The sequence below is a fragment of the Borostomias antarcticus genome (assembly GCF_949987555.1).
Source record: "Borostomias antarcticus genome assembly, chromosome: 1".
In the NCBI taxonomy this organism is placed as follows: domain Eukaryota; kingdom Metazoa; phylum Chordata; class Actinopteri; order Stomiiformes; family Stomiidae; genus Borostomias; species Borostomias antarcticus.
The window spans coordinates 38880661-38902283 of record NC_140234.1 but is presented as its reverse complement, the minus strand read 5'-3'; the positions used below and the strand labels follow the sequence as shown (position 1 = coordinate 38902283).

General features: G+C 44.1%; 1 protein-coding gene across 1 annotated transcript in view; it reads right to left on the bottom strand.

The window, feature by feature from the left end:
- cwf19l2 (CWF19 like cell cycle control factor 2) overlaps positions 1-21623 on the bottom strand; it is a gene marked incomplete at its 5' end in the record, with an annotated part of 82121 nt that overhangs the window by 23332 nt on the left and 37166 nt on the right. Inside the window, 3 exons of the mRNA XM_084445677.1 lie at positions 457-585; positions 2582-2671; positions 19682-19787. Coding sequence (XP_084301803.1) covers positions 457-585; positions 2582-2671; positions 19682-19787 — 325 coding nt within the window. The remainder of the gene's footprint in view (positions 1-456; positions 586-2581; positions 2672-19681; positions 19788-21623) is intronic.

Sequence of the window (21623 nt, the reverse complement as noted above, 5' to 3'; positions counted from 1 at the left end):
GCATTGCGCTGTGTGACTGAGTCAGTGCAGTAGGCTAGGATGGTAGATCTTGCGGAGCTGGTCTTTTTCAAAGTAGCTTTTCACAAGCACTAGCGTATTGCCATACAGCCAAGTCACATGTGTAAATTGTATTACTGTTGCATCTCTGTGTTTTCTGTTGTATTTTCCGTCTGTAACTCTGTGTTTGGATTGCACTGCTGCCCGTCTTGGCCAGGTCTCTCTTGAAAAAGAGATATTTAATCTCAATGGGACTTTCCTGGTTAAATAAAGGCTAAAAAAAAATAAAAAAAATAAAAAAGTGTGGGCACCCCTGATCTGGCTAAATCAATGTCCTCACTGCTGGGCAAGTCAAGACGGAGCGCTCTGGCTTAATCTCTCACACACACTGATCACAGAACACACACACAGACACACACACACACAGACACACACACACAAACACACACACAGACTCACCGCCTTCTTCTTCCTGCGTCCTCCTCGGGGCTCCTGCGGTCCAGAGGGGGTGTTGACTGGCCAGGCGCGACCTGATTGGTCGGTTCTGAACAAAAGCACTTCCTGATCCTCCTCGGTCTGACCTGGAACCTGAAGCGTAACGACAGGTGGTGAGGAACTATGGGTGTAACGATACACTAATCACACGATACAATACGATACACGATATTGGGTTGACGATATCGATACAATACGATACACTAAGGGCAGGTTTGAAGTGTTGCATTAACGCATTTCTCCACATTTCTACTCCACTCCACTTTGAATTTAGAGCTTTACTGTTGTAATATCATGGCTAAGCCATCAAATTTCTTTGGTGGCTATAGGATAGTAGTCCTATTAGTTATTTTGGTGAGCTCTGAATGAATGGCCTAGACAGTTACCAGCGTTGTGTAGGGGCCTTCACTGATATACAATAGACATATCACAATATTGTTTTTCACCTCGACGATACGTATTGTCACGCTTCTGTATCACGATATATTGTTACACCCCTATGAGGAACACACACACACGCACCAGCACACACAGGCACACACACACAAACTGTCCTTTTTTTATTTTTTATGACTCCATTGTTCCAGGAGCCCCAGCCTGACTAGGGGGTGTGAGCTGTGTTTGGCAGGTTGATTAAAGGGATTCTACAGAGAATCCGCCCCCCCCCCCGCCCCCCCCCCAAAACAGGAGCTCCCGCCCATTTCTATAGTTCTGTGTGGGTGTTGTGGGGCGTAGCTTGTTAATACTGGTGGATGATGATGATGTGTATATCAAACACACAGCCATACACAAGGCAACGACATGTGTTAGGCACGACCATAACTCTGCCCTAATTACTAACGCATGGTAGATGATCCACACACACACACACATACACACACACACACGCATGCACACACGCTGAATGTACCACACACGTCTGAGGCTCCTCATGCCTTGTCTAGGATGGGAGGATGGGAGCAGCGTTAGCTTCACAGGAGCCAGTGGTGCCATAAAACAGACGTGGGCTCTGTGTTTGGATAGTCTGACTCAACGGATGTAGGTTTTGGCAATAAACCTTGTCATTCGTTGTCACACTGCCCAATCAGTGGCGAGACTGGCGACGCAAATTAAAGGTCAAAGATCATATTACAGAGGCATGTGAAAACCACAACAATCCCTCGCTCTATGGAGGCACAACTAGCGATTCATAAAGACAGATTGATGAAAACAACCATTTCGCGGCAGAAAAAACATTTTTTAAAGTTGCATTCTCGGTGCCCCATCCGCCGCCATTACATGGATATACTTGGCTCACGCTGGATTTTAAATTTCTTCTACAGGCCTCCGAATTACACCAAAGTTATCTCGGTGAGTCAAACGTCTTATAATATGCCGTAAATAAGTCCAGATTGTTGAAAAAGTGCATTCTCCTTTAATCTGATTCGGGCCGAGAGATTCTCTCGGCACCAATCAGATTCGATCCAGACTATTTTGCAAGAGCACCGTCGCTGCATCCGGGGCTGGCTCCACCCAAGACGACTGTGATTGGTTTAAGGAAATACTGTGTTTTTTTCCCCCCCTATTGCAGAATGGTAATATGTCCAGCCAGACCTGTCTCCGCGCTGGCACAGCGTAAACCAAGTGTGGAGATAGGTCTGGCTATGAGAGACTAGTGTTTGGATAAACCCGAGGGAACACAGATAAATCTACGGAAATAGTGGGCAATTAGCGTGTGTGTGTGTGTGTGTGTGTGTGGGTGTGCGTGTGCGTCCTGGGCTGTAGGAGTGTGTTCTCAGGGTTAGATCTTAATCTGGGGAGGAGGAACGCTGTGAACATCAGCACGGGGAGAGAGGTCAGACCGCAGGTCACGGAGAGAGGGAGGAGGAGAGAGAAGGGGAGAGGAAGAGAGGGGCAGAGAGCAACAGAGGAGTGGGGGGGGGGCGCAGCTGAACTCTGTTCTGTGTACATCTGTTAATGCATCCCTCCCTCCCTCCCTCCCTCCCTCCCTCCCTCCGTCCATTCATTCCTCCCTCCCTCCCTCCCTCCCTCCCTCCCTCCCTCCCTCCCTCCCTCCCTCCCTCCCTCCATCCATCCCTCCGTCTCTCACCAGGTGCTGTGGGGCGGGCGGCTGCGTGGCGTGTTTCACTCTGGCTTCACGAGCTGATTCCAGCTGGGCCTTCAGTTTCTCCACCAGAGCCTGAGTAGTGCACACACACACACACACAAACTTTAGTACTGTAATCACAGCACACACACCATCAGCAGGATCCTCATCATGATCTGTGTGTGTGCCTGTGTGCCTGGTGCTGCCGCTCTGAGCCTGGTAAGTGTGTGTGTTTCTGTGTGTGTATGTGGGGGTGTCTGTGTGTGTGTGCCTGGTGCTGCCGCTCTGAGCCTGGTAAGTGTCTGTGTGTGTGTGTGTCTGTCTGTGTGTGTGTGTGTGTCTGGTGCTGCCGCACTGAGCCTGGGAAGAGGCTGCGTTTAGTGGGAGCGACTAAGCTGTGTGCGGAATATCTTGGGTGTGATGTGCGTGTGTGTATATGTGTGTGTGTGGAGTGTCCTGGGTCTGAAGTCTGTGTCCTTCACCCTATCTTTACCCTATCTTCCCAAAGGACACCACATATAAAAGGCTGATGGAGAAGAGAACAGACGCCTGGGTCTCCAACTGCAACACTTCAACAGTCTCTCTCTGTCTCTCTCTTGCAGCTTGTCTCACTCTCTCTCTCTGCCTCTCTCTTTGTCTCTGTCTCTCTCTCTCTCTCTCTGTCTTCTGTCTATCTCTCTGCCATTCTGCCAATTCCAACGCATCAGTTTTTCAGCATTTTTAATGTCTGCCACAGCCATGAATAAATAAAGGCTTTTCCTTTTTTTCAACGGAACAGAGTGCCTTGGGCTTTCTTTAAATTGCCCTGAAGGATTTTACACATTGAGCTGCATAGCAAAGGAGACACAATTTAAATATGTATTAATATTTGATGTAATCCATCCCACCAAAGGGCACTTGGTTGTTGTTTGCATGCTTGTGGACCCACGGAGCGCTCAAAACCAATAATTTCACTGTGAAAGGAAATTAGCCCACACTCAGAACTATGTTGAATAGTCTGAGCAGGTTTCAGGTAGCCTGGTACGACCATCCCATTCTCGCGAGCTCACATTCTGTTTCACTAACGCAGAATGGTCTGGCCTTCGCCTCCTCCAGAGCGATTATGCCAAAGTCCAGACCATACCGGGCCAATCAGGGACAGCGTTTTAACTGCTGTCCCGCCCCACAGTGGAAAGCAGCCCCTGATTGGTTCGTGTCCCTGCCGCTCGCTAAACAAACATGGCGGCTCCCGAAGCAACTAGTGGTAATGTTAACATTAGAATAAATGCAGAATAAGAATAAACGCAGCTATAACTGCAGTTATTTCAGAAATAGACTTAATCACACTTAAACAAGAACAAGAGTCTGCACTAGTGGAGTTTCTCAGTGGAAAAGACGTTTTTGCCTGCAAAAGTTTGCTGAACGCTGATTGGCTGAAGGTGTTTGTCTGTCAAGGCAAGTACCCCCGCCCACATAATCGCTCTCTATGGGGCGAAGGCCAAACCGATATTGCGGACCGAAGCAGTGATCTCGCTAGATCGGGATGGTCATACCAGGCTAGGTTTCAGGGCCTGTATTTTGTCCAGTAATTACTGGGGAATCCAAGGGGTTCTGGTTGTCTTTAATAGTTGTTTTGAAAATGTATCGTTTGTCATAAATGCTTTTTCGAGTCACATTGATTTTGACTTCATCAAGTTAAGGATTTCCAATTGCCCCAGAAATTATTTGAATCATTGGATTCCTATGGATTCCAGCGGATTCACTAACATTGAGCTGGTGAGTTACATGTTGTTCTTTTTTTGTTCTTATGGTTTGCTTGTATTCTCTCAGTGTATCCCAATATTGAAGGCGCACATCCTGGCTCAAATCAAATCAAACTTTATTTGTAAAGCATATTTCATACACAGAGGCAACACAATGCGCTTTACAGAGAGCAATGGGAGGGTGGGCATAGGTCCCACCCCTACATATTCCAGAGGGAAGAAAAAAATAGTTTCACCTGGGGGCCAGAAAAGTGAGCTGTAAAAATTCTTGCCTGACCTCTCTCAACAAGACGATCGAGCAAGCTCCTGGAAAATGTTTGTCTTTTGGCTAAGTACATATACAGTACTATAAACTACTAACTATTGTAAATATAACTACTATAACTGTTAGCACTACCAATACTACTAAATATAACTATACATATATACATTTTAAACTACTATAAACTACTACAAATGGCCTACTACTCACCACCCGTTGTATAAAGAGCAGTAAACATAGGCTAGATACTTCATAAGAGAGACATGACTAACAGGAGAGTGCACAAATAGTTACAGAGAAGTTGCCTACATGGTAGGCTCTTTGTGTTTTTGGTTTACAGTTAGAATCAAAACACTTGGTTTGTTCTTGGTTGTCTTTGTCAAATTAGACAGATGCCAATTTGTAAAATATATTGTTGACATGTTTACACCTTCTATTATTAGTGTAAGTTTTGCTCAAATAGTTGTCTGGGAACAACTGAATTTTGTAATTACCTCCACCCCAGTGACAGCTGGGTGAGAGGTAATGTTTTCAGTGGCATGGGCACGTCCCTACGTCCATCCGTGTCTGTCAGCGAGACTCAGTGGATTATCCCCTAGGATGGTAGGCCCCCCGAAACTACTAGTGTTGTCACGGGGCGGGCATGTCACGGATACATGGTGTCAACAATGTTGTCATAGATGCGCACAGTAAGGGTGTATTGGTGCATTTCTCTACACTGAGCTGAAATCAAATGAGTGCACATAACTCAGGTAAATAAATATTAAGTAAGGGATAATGCACGATGAGGTGCGCTATTAATGAAAAATAACGAGGCGCAAATAACAGCACACCTCGGAGTGTATTATCCCACTTATACCATGGCCACTTGCTAAAGACAAAAAATATGCCATTTACTCACCTTCATTCATCTACATTAAAATATAAAGAAATATATTATTTATGCTTTCCTCACTACTGACTTTCATTATAGTCACTCAGCGGTAAATTACATTGTTATGGCATTACAAATGGTACAGTATATCATATTCCCTGGAGAAACAGCGATGACATCCAATACTGTAGTTAACATGGGTTTTGAACTGTTAGTGAAATGGAAAGTGTCCGTTACCTTTTCTTTCAGCAATGTCTCCCAACCCTGGATACGATCTTGCAACCAAAACAATGAGCCTAGCAAACCAGCTAATCCCATAGCCTACTGTACCTATCGCTAGCTAGCCATGAGTGTAGGCTACAGCATATTTTCTGTGCTACATATCAATCGCCCCAGTTGTCAAATCTAGTTGCCAACAAACTACCTATGATAGCCAGACACCTCATTGCCCCCAAATTCACAACTTTTTTTTTCAGGTTGTGATATATCACTGTCAGTCGTAGCTACAAGTACGTTCATTGCCAGTTGAATTGCAAGGACGGGATGTGTCACTAGAAAATTGCATTTCCTGCAGAAAATGCGAGAATGCTGAGCAGCTGAAAGAAATCGCAAAAATATTGCTGAAAATGAATGAATGTAAAAAAACTGAAATGTCAAATGCATCACACCTGAACAGCTGAAAAACCTGGAAGCTGAAATGTGAAACTGGCATAATTGCCAAGGAAGCTGAACTGCATTACTAAGAACTAAGAAATAAATTGCTATACAAGCTGGAACATAAACTGTAATACTGTCAAAGCTGAAATGTGGAATAATGGAATGTATAGCTAAAAAGCTTGGAAGCTGAAAAACCTGGAAGCTTAGCTGAAATGTGGAACTGGCAGAATTGGAAGCTGAACTGCATTACCTAAAGATGTTTTTAAACTTTTCAACCTGAGTAGTTTAAGCTTTGAACTGAGCCTGTAGCTTAAAAGATGAGCAAGTAGTTTAAATTCTACTTATTGACCCTTATTGAGAGAGCATGCATATTAAGTAGAATGGCAAAGTGATGATGCTTTAAGCAATTAGACCTCACTACCCGTTTACAATGTGTTGTCGTTGAGTGGCAGCCATAATCAAATTCTGCTTATTGAGCCTTAGAGAGCATACATATAAGTAGAATGTCCAAGGGATGATGTGATAAGCAATTAGACCTCTCCGGGACAAGACCGTGTCTCTAGCCCACTCAGGGGCTGAGTTGTGGGGTCTATGGCGTGGAGGCGAGACTCCGCCCTCATCTGGTCAGAGCCATTTGGGTACTGTGTATCCCCCTCCGGGCCACCCACCTGCACCCACCGATGAAGGCCATGTGTCTCTATCCCACTCAAGGGCTTAGTTGTGGGGTCCATGATGTGGAGGCAAGACTCCGCCCCCTCAGGTCAGAGTGGGTCGGGGCAGTGGAGTGACCTCTAGGTAATCTCCATGCACCCTTCGGCGAAGACCATGTGGCTCTAGACCAATCAAGGATTGAGTTGTGGGGTCTGTGGCGTGGAAAATTGCGTGGTGGTGAGACTCCACCCCCTTCGTTCAGAGTGGGTCGGGGGCAGTGTATCCCTCTCCGGACGACCTACCTGCACCTAATGCTGAAGACCATGTGTCTCTAGCCCACTCAGGGACCGAGTTGTGGGGTTAATGACGTGGATAGTGGCATGGTGGCGAGACTCTGCCCTCTCAGGTCAGAGCCGGTCGGGACAGTTCAGTGACCTTCAGGCAATCTTCATGCATCCAACGGTAATTGTGGAGTGGATAGTGGCGTGGTGGTGGGTACCTGCCCCCACCATTGAAGACACCATTGTGTCTCTTTGGGGTCTGTGTAGTGGATAGTGGCATGGTGGTGAGACTCGGCCACCTCGGGTCAGAGCTAGTCGGGGGCAGGTTAGTCTCAACGCCAGACCCATGAGAGTTCTTTCCCTGATACAATATGCTACGCTAACTACGTTACTGCATGCTGCAGATCTCTATGGGTCTGGGATACTTCATGCAAAAATCTGGTGCTCAAATCCTGGCAATTCATTGCGACACCAATCAGTAACAACTTTCCCGATCAGGCATTCCCACCCATAGATATTCCCTGCTCATCTGACCTGGGCTAGCGTCTCTCATTTGCAGCTACGACCTGTCACTCTTTCAATTTTGAACCGTTGATACACACTCAGAATACCAGCTTGGGGGGCGAAGTGGCACATAGTCTATTATGTAGCATGTGGAGCACAGCGATTCAACATAATATTTGAGTCTGGAGAGAGACTAAGGTCAGTGACCCCAGGGCCATCCCCATGCACCCACCGGCAAAGACTGCGTCTCTAGCCCACTCAGGGGCCGAGCAGTAGTGGTGGAGGTGTTAGTATGGAGGTTAGGGAGAGAAGTGCTACTACTGTAGTTATAAAAAGAGTGGAAGGAAGGAAGGAAGGAAGGAAGGAAGGAAGGAAGGAAGGAAGGAAGGAAGGAAGGAAGGAAGGAAGGAAGGAAGGAAGGAAGAAAGAATATGCTACCACAGTAGTCATAAAAGGGTGCCTGTACCTTTAGGGGGCCTGCTTGTGTCCCCAAATTCAAATCTCAACTGACAGTGAACATCCCTTCCATCACTTCAATGGGAAGGCATGCCGGCTTCAGACAGCTCTCTCTCAAAATGTATAAATGTTACAGCTTAGATATTCACACCGTAAGAATCCTGGGAACAGGCTAAACATTTTATGTATAATGTCCGTGTAGCTTAAAAACTGTAGGCGTGGCGATAAGTTAGAAAATGGGTATGAATTCAAAATGAGCAGCTCAAAAGTTAGAGTGGAGCGCCATTCATTGAATGGGGAGCATGGTTGTCGAACAAACCGTCATCTCAGAAACTGTAAGACACACAGCTTAGATACTTTGTACATTGTACGAATCAGCACAATCGTGTGAACGTTTTGATGTATACTATGTCTATGGGTGCGTTAAGTAGCTGAGTGCTCACTCTTAGAATGCTCACTGTGAGCGCTGAGCGGTTTTTAAAACCACTTAACGGTCTGCTCTAAGGCTGTGTGCACACTGGGTATTTTTAAAATGCGCTGCGGATTTCGGCAGCTTATTTTCCATTCAAAGCTATGGGAAAAGATCAGAATGCTGGCGGATATTAAAATGCGCTGCACATTTGCGCTGTGCGCTGGCCAGAGCGGATTCCTGAAGATTAAAATAGTTCAACTTTTTGAGAAATCCTCTATGACGTGGAGCGTATTTTTATCAGACGACCAATCATGACGGAGGTGGGATCGCAGGCACGGAGGATATTGTGAACCCATAATCGAGTCCGACCAACTCTTTCCTCTTCAGCCTCTAAATAGGCTACAGCCAGAGCAATCTTTCAACTTTTTGACATGACAGTAAAAAAGTTGCAAAGTGCAAATAAATAATGTAACGGTTGGTTACAAGATAAAACGTAATGTATCGATCAATGTATCGAACTTGGGTAGAGTCAAGAATGTTGTTATGGAAACGAAATACACTTCGCGAGAGCCGCATCTCTTTTTCAACACAAAATCCTCTCTGGTTAACTTATCTGCTACATAAAATATCCAGTGTGCACAGCCTAACTGAGCGCTGAGTTGATAGGATATGGAGTTATTATCCTGTCATAATTCGAGAGCGCAGTCTTTTAATTCAAGAGCACAGTTTTTAATCGAGAGCAAGACATTTTAATTCAAGAGCACAATATTTTAATCGAAAGCAAGACATTTTAATTACAGAGCACAGTATTTTAATCGAGAGCAAGAGATTTTAATTCGAGAGCACAGTATTTTAATTCAAGATCACGCAAAATCCTTCCTGTGTTCTCTCAATACTCTAGTCACGCTTTCAAATGCACTTATGCCTTTTCTCAATACAGTATTCTGCTTCTCTCTATACTGCACGCTTGCACTCAAATATACTCCGGCTCGCTCTCAGAATTTCCTTTGCAGCCAGTCTGCGCTTAGGATATTTTCTCCTCTCTTTCAATTTGTTTGTGTTCGCTTCACAAAACCAGCCTGAAAACCCACCAATAAGAACGGGTTATGGTTTGACCAATGGAATCCTCACAGCCTCATTCTCATGGGGGAGGTGAATATCACGAAGCGTCTTTGGTACGTATCTGATGGGAACAGTGAAGGCTATCTGCTGCAGCTAGAACCATGGACCCTCAAAATCCCTCCTTGACATTGCTTTTGCACTATACTATTGTGGGTAGTGTAATTTTTTCCTGTATGAACAGCAGTAGTTTGAGGGGACAAACTTCAAAATACTGTCAAAAATACAGATTTTGAGATAAAATACAAAAGAAATATATATATTTTTTTATCATGAACATTGGAGATGTATTGAGCAAGTATTTGCAGTACGTTCATACAATACTGTTTACAGTAAAACATTTTGATGCGCTGTGGGCTCATTTTGATGTTCCAAACATCAAATTGATGTTTCAAAAATCTGTGAAGATCGTTTGTGGAGGACAGTCTTAAGTAGTGTAGCAATTGACCAAAAAATGTGGGAGGAGTAGGGTTTGATAGGTTTTACAGTTTGAGAAAAACAGAGTGATGGACTTCATAATTCCTGCCAGCTCCAATATGGATATTTGGAAGTTTCTGCTCACTTGGGCCGACAGGTTGGTGGTGGTTTCAAAGTGATAGCATGTATGGCTGATTTGTTTTGTGGTTTTCCTTCCCTCAGTGTTTCCTGAGGCTATTTTTCCCCACTTAAAAAAAAAAATCCAAAAAAAAATCAACAAATTATGTCAAATGACGTGTTTGACGTCAATTGTAGAGATTTGTTCCTTCTTGCTCTGAACTACAACTTCTAGTTCCACATTTTTATGTGCCACGCCCACACCTAAAATGTGGGGCAGCACCCACGCTCCGGCAAGGAAACCACAACACCCTGTGGACGAAAACAGACAGGATAATAATAATAATTAGGGCTGCGAGCAGCAGTGAGCGGGCCCTCGCACCCCATGCGGGTCGGGGTGTGGCGCCGTTAAAGGGTGTGCTATTTCGGTGTCCAGTACTGAGAGAAACTTCCTGTCACCAGTAGGTGGCGCTCTAAGCGTGACTCAATACCAACACATAGATGTGTTCAGGACAGTACCTTGATGAAGCGTGAGAAATGTTGTGTAAATCAGACAATGTATGTAGGAGTTATGATGACTTCCTGTAAGCAGTAGGTGGCGCTATTAGTATGACCCAATGCTCACGCACAGATGTGTTCAGGATGCGACCTTCATCAACCCTGAGCAATTTGGAGTAAATGGGATAATGTATTTAGGAGTTATGAGGACTTCCTGTTTCACCAGTAGGTGGCGCTGTAGGTATGACGCATTACTGACTTACAGAAGTGTTCAAGATGCGACCTTCATCAAGCATGAGCAATTTGGAGTAAATCGGATAACATGTGCAGGAGTTATGAGTACTTCCTGTTTCACCAGTAGGTGGCGCTGTAAGTGTGACAATACCGACGCATAGATGTGTTCAGAAGGTGACCTTCATGAAGCGTCAGCAATTTGGTGCAAATCGGATGATGTATGCAGGAGTTATGAGGACTTCCTGTTTCACCAATAGGTGGCGCTATAAGTATGACGCAATACTGACACATAGATGTGTTCAGGACAGAACCGTCATGAAGCGTGACATATATCGGACAAATTTGATAATGTATGGAGGAGTTATGAGGACTTCGTGTTTTATGGCGAAATGTAAAAATTTGGCGGGGCGCCACGGCAAGGGTGTTTGGTGAAAACTCATTTTTTTTGAGAACTTTTGATCACAAAGGTCTTAAGATGAAGCTGACCGGATATGAAGTTGATCGGATGAAATATGTAGGAGGAGTTTGTTGAAGTACGAGACATGGAAATGGTAAAAACAAGGACAAAATGGCACTTTAAAAGCTAAATGGCTGACTTCCTGTTGCATGTTGGGTATAGGTCCAAGAGACATTTTAGTGTGTCTCGATGAACTTCATATGCCCACTGAATTTCGTTCGCCTACATCAAACTGAAAGGTGGGGCTCGCCATTTTAAATTTTCCAGGGGGCGCTCTTGAGCCGTTTTGCCACGCCCATTTCCGTTACCTATGAATTATCAAATTATTCACCGGCACTGACGTATCTGCAAAGTTTTATCCGTTTTCATTGAAGTTTAGGCCACCAAAAAGGCATTTGTTTGGGGAGAAGAAGAAGAAGAAGAAGGAGAAGGTAGGAGAATAATAATAATCCTTCTAAATTCAATAGGGCCTCGCACCGCCAGTGCTCGGGCCCTAATAATAATAATAATACATTTTATTTGTAATGCACTTTACATTTCAGAAAAAAATCTCAAAGTGCTACAGATGTGCTAAAAAGTGCTAAGATTAAAAGCAACAGAAAATGTGTCAAAAAGGTACAAAACAAGAGATTAATCAACAAAAGTCTCTGTTTAAAAGGTAGTTTTAAGGCCTCGTTTAAAGGCATCCACAGTCTGCGGTGCCCTCAGGTGGTTGGGAAGGGCATTCCACAGACTGGGAGCAGCCGAGCAGAAAGCCCAATCACCTATAGTGCAGAGCTTGGTCCTGGGGGGTTTGAGGAGGTTGGTGGCTGCAGAGCGGAGGGTACGTGAGGAGGTCTGAGGGGTAAGGAGTTCCTTGAGGTAGGGGGGGCATTTACATGTATGCACTGGTGGGTGAGGAGGGAGACCTTGAACTAAATCCTGAGTGGGACGGGGAGCCAGTGAAGTGATTTGAGGACGGGGGTGATGTGGTCATATTTGCGCACCCTCATCAGGATCCTAGCAGCGCTGTTCTGGATGTACTGGAGTTTCTGTAGACTGATACTAGGGATCCCGATTTTGAAAGTCTACTTCTGGAATCGGACATATGTGGCTATCTATACGATCTGGAATACGTGGCTATCTGTACGAACTGGAATACGTGGCTATCTGTACGAACTGGAATACGTGGCTATCTGTACGATCTGGAATACGTGGCTATCTGTACGATCTGGAATACGTGGCTATCTGTACGATCTGGAATACGTGGCTATCTGTACGATCTGGAATATGTGGCTATCTGTACGATCTGGAATACGTGGCTATCTGTACGATCTGGAATACGTGGCTATCTGTACGATCTGGAATACGTGGCTATCTGTATGAACTGGAATACGTAGCTATCTGTACGATCTGGAATATGTGGCTATCTGTACGATCTGGAATACGTGGCTATCTGTACAATACGGAATTCAGGGAGGTAAGCATTGTATTACTAACACGGCAATTTAGAATTAATTTTATATAATAGGCCTACTGGGCTTGGTTTGATTTCAGTGAACAGAGGTGAACGTTTGTAGCTAACATGTTGTCTATGAACGGAGAGCCCTTCTGTGATCAATGATGATTTTCTGGCTAATAGCCTATATTTTGGATCTAGTCCCATAGTAGTAGTAGTTCAATAAGTAGTAGTAGTAGGTCAATTCATACATTCAAGACTTCTCAGACTGTTCGCTTATGTTTGCAGACATCTGTGGCGATCAGAAAGGTAACTGAAAAAAAGTTTGCAAATGTTGGCCATGTTCGCTGAATGCTAACGCAATCATAGTTTTGAATCCCGCCAGAGTTTCCATCAGTCCAGTCCAATGTGTATTGTTGTTCACAGCAAACTAACTGAAAAAGTAGTTTGCAAATGTTCGCTGAATTTGAATGCACCTGGGGTATTATAAGTCCCGTTCTAAACTGTCGTATTGGTTAAATGGTTGTCTATGTTGTTGTTACTGGGCCACGGCTAGGAGAGCAAATGTAACCTAGAATCTACAGTTAATTGTCATTGTGCAGTATAGGCTACAAGGCAAGGTTATAATAGTTTTGCTTTTTTCATTAGTTTTTATTTTTATATCGTTTTAACTTTTTGTTTTCAATTTCAGTTTAGTTTTGATTAGTTTTAAAGCAGGTTTGCTAGTTTAGTTTAATTTTTATTTTTTGAAAATGCGTAGTTTTAGTTTAGTTTTTATTAGTTTCAGTATTAGGTTTAGTTTTTCTTTCTTCTGTGCTACCCTCGTAAGACCATCCTGATCTCACAAGCTCATGTTGTTTCACCCCGTGTGAAACAAACCATCTGGCACACATCAGGTTGCTTCTGCAGAGGGACACAGCTAAAAAAAATGGAGGATAGATTTCATATCCACCCAAAATACTAGGCTTATGTATGAAATGAAAAAGACTCAAACTAAGGACATTTTCTCAATAATTTTAGTTTATTTTAGTTAGTTTTGTAAACACAACAGTTTTAGTTAGTTATCGTTTTTTTGTAAAGTCTAGTTTTTATTTTTATTTCAGTTAACTAAAATGTTTTTTCACACCTAGTTTTGGGTTTTCTTTTACTAGCCGTAAAGCGCCGTTTCATATTGCCAATATTTCCTCGGACCGGCCGTCCGGTGGAGTGTCACGCAGGTGATTAGACTGATTATTCTTAATTTAATTGTATCATAATCATCTTCATTGTGGGTGAATTTGCGACAGCGTGACATTTTCTTCAATTTAGATTTGCTTGGCTCGCGCCAGATCATAGCCAACTCGTTCATTTGGAGAGGACAGTGGAACATGTGGTTTCACCAGCTCATCTGAGCAGACTGGACCATGGTCAGCGCCAGGACCTATACGGTAGGATGTCTGTGGCACACTGTAGTTTTTATTTTAAACAATAATTACAGCCACTGAGGGGCAACATTGGTACACTTGTTTGGACATGTGCTGGGCTAAATAAACCAATGTCTACTGAAATTACATAGCCTATCTTTGGATTCGTCGATCCATTTATTTACATACTTTACACATATGCTCACCTTTGGACAGGTAGATAGCATGCACATATTCAGTTCCAATGGTATTCCATTCAGAAAATTCCAATTCCAACTCGAGCACGCCAGTCATGCTCATATGGGGTAACTGGCCTATTCAGCATCAGTTTCCTGTTGTAGGCTATTCCTAAGCTATGCAGTTTATAGACTATGAAGGTAAAACATATCCTAATGATTTAAGAGTATATAATAGTGTTTATGGAAAATCCCATCTCCTCTGTCATTTTTATTGTTATTACTGATCAGTGGATGAAAAGGGTCATCAAGTAAAAAATGTGGTCTTGCCTGTGTGATTCATCCTAATGTCAGTTCTTATCTCTAAAATATGCTACAAACTGCTCACACCTGGAAGTAGAGAACATGTTGACAGGTGTGTAGGGCGCAGGGTTTATGAGAACATGTTGACAGGTGTGTAGGGGCAGGGTTCATGAGAACATGCTGACACGTGTGTAGGGTTTATGAGAACATGTTGACAGGTGTGTAGGGGGCAGAGTTTATGAGAACATGTTGACAGGTGTGTAGGGGGCAGTGTTTATGAGAACATGTTGACAGGTGTGTAGGGGGCAGGGTTCATGATAACTTGTTGACAGATGTGTAGGGGGCAGGGTTCATGAGAACTTGTTGACAGGTGTGTAGGGTTTATGAGAACATGTTGACAGGTGTGTAGGGGGCAGGGTTCATGAGAACTTGTTGACAGGTGTATAGGGTTTATGAGAACATGATGACAGGTGTGTAGGGGGCAGGGTTTATGAGAACATGGTGACAGGTGTGTAGGGGGCAGGGTTTATGAGAACATGTTGACAGGTGTGTAGGGGGCAGGGTTCATGAGAACATGTTGACAGGTGTGTAGGGGGCAGGGTTCATGAGAACATGGTGACAGGTGTGTAGGGGGCAGGGTTTATGAGAACATGATGACAGGTGTGTAGGGGGCAGGGTTTATGAGAACATGGTGACAGGTGTGTAGGGGGCAGGGTTTATGAGAACATGGTGACAGGTGTGTAGGGTTTATGAGAACATGTTGACAGGTGTGTAGGGCGCAGCAGTGGCGTGCACAGACATTTTGGGGGGCAGGTGCTCATTGAAAAATGAGGGCACCTTGTGTGGTGAGATGTTGACGGGGGGGGTGGGGGGGGGTGCTGACAGATCATTTGTATTTTGATTGTCGCGCGAGTTGTTGACCCAGGGGGGGGGGGAGGGATGGGGGGTCGGGGGGCTGCTGTAGTAAGATTACTACATAATACTAAATATTATATCAGCTTAAGTATACTGATAGCTTCACATGCTGTACCGACAACCAATTCTACCGACATTGGTCGTGTGGTGGTCATCATTACGTTAAATCCATTAATTGCTTATGACTAGCGTCTAGCTTGTTAAGCAGGTGGGCAGTCGGCTAATTTAGGCTCAGCTGTTTGGCGCTGTATGAGACTTACTTCACAACAGAGACAAATAAATGCAAGTTATAGTTTGGCAACTAAGGCTTAGGGGGCAAACAATACACTCGTTTCGTTTATGTGTTACCTGGCTGGTTAGCTGTCATCACTCGGGCACTCTGGATGGGGAAAGGGCAGTGGTGGAGTAGCGCGCCTCCGTTTGTGTCCGCTTTTTGCGTTTACCGTTGACAAAGGAAGAGAGGGAGGGGAGGGGCACGGGTGTGCCGCGGGCACGTGTGTGTGTGTGCGGGGGGGGGGGCATTATTGCATTGCAATATAATGCATTTTAGGGCATTATTATTACACGCTTTTAATCGATAATTGATTGATGTCACCATGGGCGACATACAGTAGGCCTACACTGTTTTTCAAAAATTCAAAAATTCAAATTCAAAAATTTAATAAATAAATAAAATAAAAGTAACTTTCCAAAGGGCACTTGCCTTGTCCAGAGGGCAAAGGGCAGGTGCTCTAGCACCACCTCGTGTCTATCTGTGCACGTCCCTGGGGCGCAGGGTTTATGAGAACATGTTGACAGGTGTGTAGGGGGCGGGGTTTATGAGAACATGTTGACAGGTGTGTAGGGGGCAGGGTTTATGAGAACATGTTGACAGGTGTGTAGGGGGCAGGGTTTATGAGAACATGATGACAGGTGTGTAGGGGGCGGGGTTTATGAGAACATGACAGGTGTGTAGGGGGCAGGGTTTATGAAAACATGACAGGTGTGTAGGGGGCGGGGTTTATGAGAACATGTTGACAGGTGTGTAGGGCGCAGGGTTTATGAGCCCATCAATTGTTGAAAAAAGCACCCTGGAATTATTGCGATTTCTAGAGATCAATTTCGAGAAGTCTCTCTCCTCTCTTGTCTCTGTATCTATCCTCTGTCTATCTCTCCTTTCTCATCTCTCTCCTGTCTGTTCATCTATCCTCTATCATCTCTCTGTCTAGCTCTTCTCCATCTCTCCTCTCTGTCCATCTCTCCTCTCTGTCCATGTCTCCTCTCTGTCCATGTCTCCTCTCTGTCCATCTCTCCTCTCTGTCCATATCTTCTCGCTGTCTTTAACCACTCTCTCTCTCTCTGTGCTGCTTTCCATCACACAGGAAAGGAGCATGAATTAATGTGGAAAAGTAGCACAGAAAGTCATTGCTGGGGATGGATGTGTGTGTGTGTGTGTGTGTGTGTGTGTCATGGATGTATTAATAGAACTGGATACAGCCACTCCATTCACTGACCGCTAACAACAATGAAGCCCTATTGAACCGCGCCATCTTGGCAAATTTGTAGTCATTTGGCTATTTCCGGTGACTTTTGACTTGCGCAGTTGAGCTTTTCTGTCCGACGCGCGTCCACGAAAAAGTTCACCTTTATGTGAAATGTAGACGCACGTTCCCGGCTCTCTCGGCTCTCCCCGCTTTGATTTAGCAATGAAAACCGGCTTGCATATTAACCTGTTTTTGTCAAATATATCCATTGGAGAAATTATTTTTTCATCCAGGCATCTTAGTTTTAACAGGTTAAATATAACTGAACATGTTTTGTTTGCTAGTAGATGGTATTCATTCCGTTCGCGATAACGTTCTTGCAGCCAGGCTAAATTCCTCCAGGGAGCCAGTGACCGGCGAGTTGAAGAGCTTCACTCCCCGCCAGCAGGAGCTTTGGCCGCGGCTACCGCATCTCGGATAACCCGCTGAGTTCCTGGCTGCTATTTCACATTCGCCCTTGATCAATCGAATCTTATCTCCGTATAAATACACATTAAGCCTATATCGCCTCATTCACCACAAAATATGTTTCAATCTGAGGTTATTTTCATAGATAGATTTTGCCTAATTTTTGATAATTTATTGCCATGCAGGCCGTCTGCGCTGTCCCCAGCACCACCTTAACAGAGGAAGTTTGAAATGTCTAAATATTCCCAAGCATGTATTTCCATTCGTAAATCACATTAGCTGACCTGCCCGGACAACTGCATCTCATCCGATAAACATAGCCTATGAACAATACATCCATGATGGCAAGCCAGAAACGCAGACACAAGTTCAAGTACCACAAATAAAGGTAGCCTATTAATTCTAACATCAACGGGGTCCCGGCTAAAGTCTTTTAATACCATCCATCGTCATCCGCTTATCCGGGGTCGGGTCGCGGAGGCAGCAGTTCCAGCAGGGAGCCCCAGACATCCCTTTCCCTAGCAGCATCAACCAGCTCTGCCTGGGGAATCTTTAGCCGTTCATAGGCCAGTGCGGATGTTTAATCAAATGTGTTAATGAAAATGACCACAAAAAAGGAGAGTAGTCAAAGCACACCGCTCAAAAAGGGCTTAATACATACAACAAACTGATCAGGCTAATCATTTTTTAATGAAAATGACCACAAGACAACCTCTTGTGCATAGTTGAAATGGTAGTGGGATACGGTGATAAACTGGAGTGATCATTTGACAGCAATTATTAGCCTTTTCCAGGAATGGACAGAAATGGGATATTTTTAGAATAACAGTAATTTATTCACATACAATGGAAAGGAGTTGATGTGTAGCATGAAGATGAAACGATACACTGAGTTTGGGTGTTTTCAGTCAACGTTGGCACCGCTTCTAGCTATCGAATGGCCGACTGGTGTAAGATGGATAGCCTAACGTTAGAGAGATAAATGTAGGCTATGGTTATGTTAATAAAGCTAACAATGATGTTGTAACATGCATGCAGCACTGCCCATCTGATCTGAACGATTGATTCATTATTACCATGGATCGGTATTGGGATTGATCAAGGGCGAATGTGAAATAGCAGCCACGAACTCAGCGGGTTATCCGAGATGCGGTAGCCGCGGCCAAAGCTCCTGCTGGCGGGGAGTGAAGCTCTTCAACTCGCCGGTCACTGGCTCCCTGGAGGAATTTAGCCTGGCTGCAATAACGTTATCGCGAACGGAATGAATACCATCTACTAGCAAACAAAACATGTTCCGTTATATTTAACCTGTTAAAACTAAGATGCCTGGATGAAAAAATAATTTCTCCAATGGATATATTTTACAAAAACAGGTTAATATGCAAGCCGGTTTTCATTGCTAAATCAAAGCGGGGAGAGCCGAGAGAGCCGGGAACGTGCGTCTACATTTCACATAAAGGTGAACTTTTTCGTGGATGCGCGTCGGACAGAAAAGCTCAACTGCGCAAGTCAAAAGTCACCGGAAATAGCCAAATGACTACAAATCTAGCCAAGATGGCGCGGTTCAATAGGCCTTCACTTTAGATTTCGAATCCTGGGGGCTTGGTGTGTGTGTATGTGTATGTGTGTGTGTGTGTCTGTCTGGGGAGTCTGGACAGTTTCTGCCAGATGCTCATAGGATGTGCTAAAGGGATCTGTGACTGGACACTGTCAGTGGAGACAGTCTAAAGAGGATACAGAGAAGAGCACACACACACACACATACACACACACGCAGGCACACACATACACACACTCACATGTAGACACACACATACGTACATACATATGCACACACACACACACGCATACACACACACACACACACACATACACACACACACACACACTCACACCGCTTAAGGTTGTCTCAAGTGTATAAAAGCCAAGTGCATCTCTGTTAAGGGAACTTACCTATCACTGACACACACACAGTCGATAGCGCTGAGTCAATCAAACCAACATCTGACGTCTCGCAGGCCAATAAAACTCTCTTATAGACATATGCGTGTGTAGGTTTGTGTGAGTGTGTGGGGGGGCGTGCAAGCTATTGAATAGTCATATCAACTCAAGAGAAGGAGAGAGATGGAGAGTTGAGTAGAATGAGAATATTTCATAACGCATTGTTCCATCTGACAGCCTGTTGTGCATTTGATGAATCTGATAACCTGTGTCTTGTATTTGATGTGTTGAATGTAGTTTTTCCCGTGAGCTCACCATGTTGCCCATGATCTCAGCCTTCACCAGCCTGGCGCCCAGTTTGTTCAGCTCCTCGTCAGTCAGGACGGTCACCTCCTCCTCGCTCTCACTCTCACTCTCTGACCTGGGGGGGGCGGGACAGAAAGATACTCAACACTTTATATCAGGGGTACTGAAATACAAGGTGCACAATTTTCCTCACAATAATCAAAGTCTTTCATGAAAACAATTATAAAACAAATCACCATTTCCCCATCATGTCGACTTTTGTTTTTGCCACTGACACAGGCTAACTTGGCTAAAACTAACACCAGTCGATTCACTAGCTAGCTACTAGCTAGCTAACTGCAGACAAAAACTAACGTTAGCTGCGCTGCTCATCTGCGCTGTTAACTCACATGGCAACACCAACCCATCAAAGCAGAGGACATTCTAAGTGCTGTTTGCAGCGGAGCAAGTTGAGAATTGTAACTTGTTGTGTCACGGCAATGTCTCTGAAATAATACTATGAAAAGTGTAATTTGCTCAGAGTCCGGAGACAGTTGTGTTTCAGTCCGGATCTGGACGGGAGTCTGGACTCATAATGAGGTTCTTAAGATGCTTATTAACATCAATATGTGTTAATAAAACATGTATATGTAACCCAGGTCATATAATGGTGCATAGAATGATGGGACAGCTAAGTTAGCTGGAATGACTAATAGCTAAGAACAATGATTATTATGAATAGGTGATTAAATAATAAATATATAGTAATTATAGATAAATAAATAAATACATAATAGCTAATTCATGATAACTTAGTAAAAAAGAGTGTCTACACATGGAAGTCAATTACAGTAAGACACATTTAAAAGAAAAACAGAATTTTGTACAGGAGTGGTGAATGAGCCAATCTGAACACCAGAACAGAGTGATTGACAGACTAAGTTTAGCGAGGGTCACGTTGTGTGCGCAGTCTGTGCGTTCTCCCTTTGATGTGAGAGAGAGAAAGAGAGAAAGCGGAGAGACATTTTGTCTAGTGAACTTTCTGAAACAAACAAGTGACTTTATCGGGAAAAAGAGCTATTCTTGGTCGAATAAACCTAGAGGAAGGGAAAAATCTAAGAAGCACGGAAGTTATTCTCATCGCGGGTACCTCCCGGTGAACTTTTGATTACTTCTGTGGTGAGTCATATGACTAAGTTACCGATAGAATGTTAGCCGTTAGTTGTAGCTGGAGTGCTAGGCTAGCATGCACTGTGGATAACCGTAGCAGCAAGCTAGGCTAGCTAGCTTGCTACGTAGTGAAGCAATAATAATGTGTTGATTCAAAGTTGTCATTCAAAGTGTTTTATGACTTACTGTAATTTAAAGCTATTTTGTGCAAATGTAGCTCTCAAGCGGAGATTCTGTTTCATTTTCTTGGTTTCATCAAATTAGTTTGTCTGAAGTAGTCTAGCGTCTGAAGTAGTCTAGCTAGACAGTCATTTTGTGCGCCATGCTTTTCACATCAATCACCTCGTGGCTCAGGGTCGCATCTGCATTCCTACACGGAGGGCACGAGGCACAATTCTTTCTTTGGTGAGGAAATATGTTTCCATTCTTTCTTTTTGAGTGAATTCTTTGTAAAACTGAGTTTGTGTATACTTTTGAATTGTGAAGTTGAAATATGTAACTGTATTTAGCTGTGTTTGTACTGCTAGTAGCTTATACAGTATTCTGACCTGTGTGATGCAGGTCAGGTTTTTTCTGTGAGGAAAATTCAGCCCAATCCAAGGTGGCGAGCCAACCCAACCCCTGGAACTCAGTGGAGGATCTGAACTGTTTTGTATTTCCCTTGGATGGACTTTCTGAGTGACTGATTCCACATTGTGGTAGGACAAGTATTCCTCTCCCAAAGCACTCAACTGCGTGGTCCGCGGCAGTCAATGGACATTCAAAGTGCTCACACTCACCTGTTCTTCTGTGTACAGGGGTT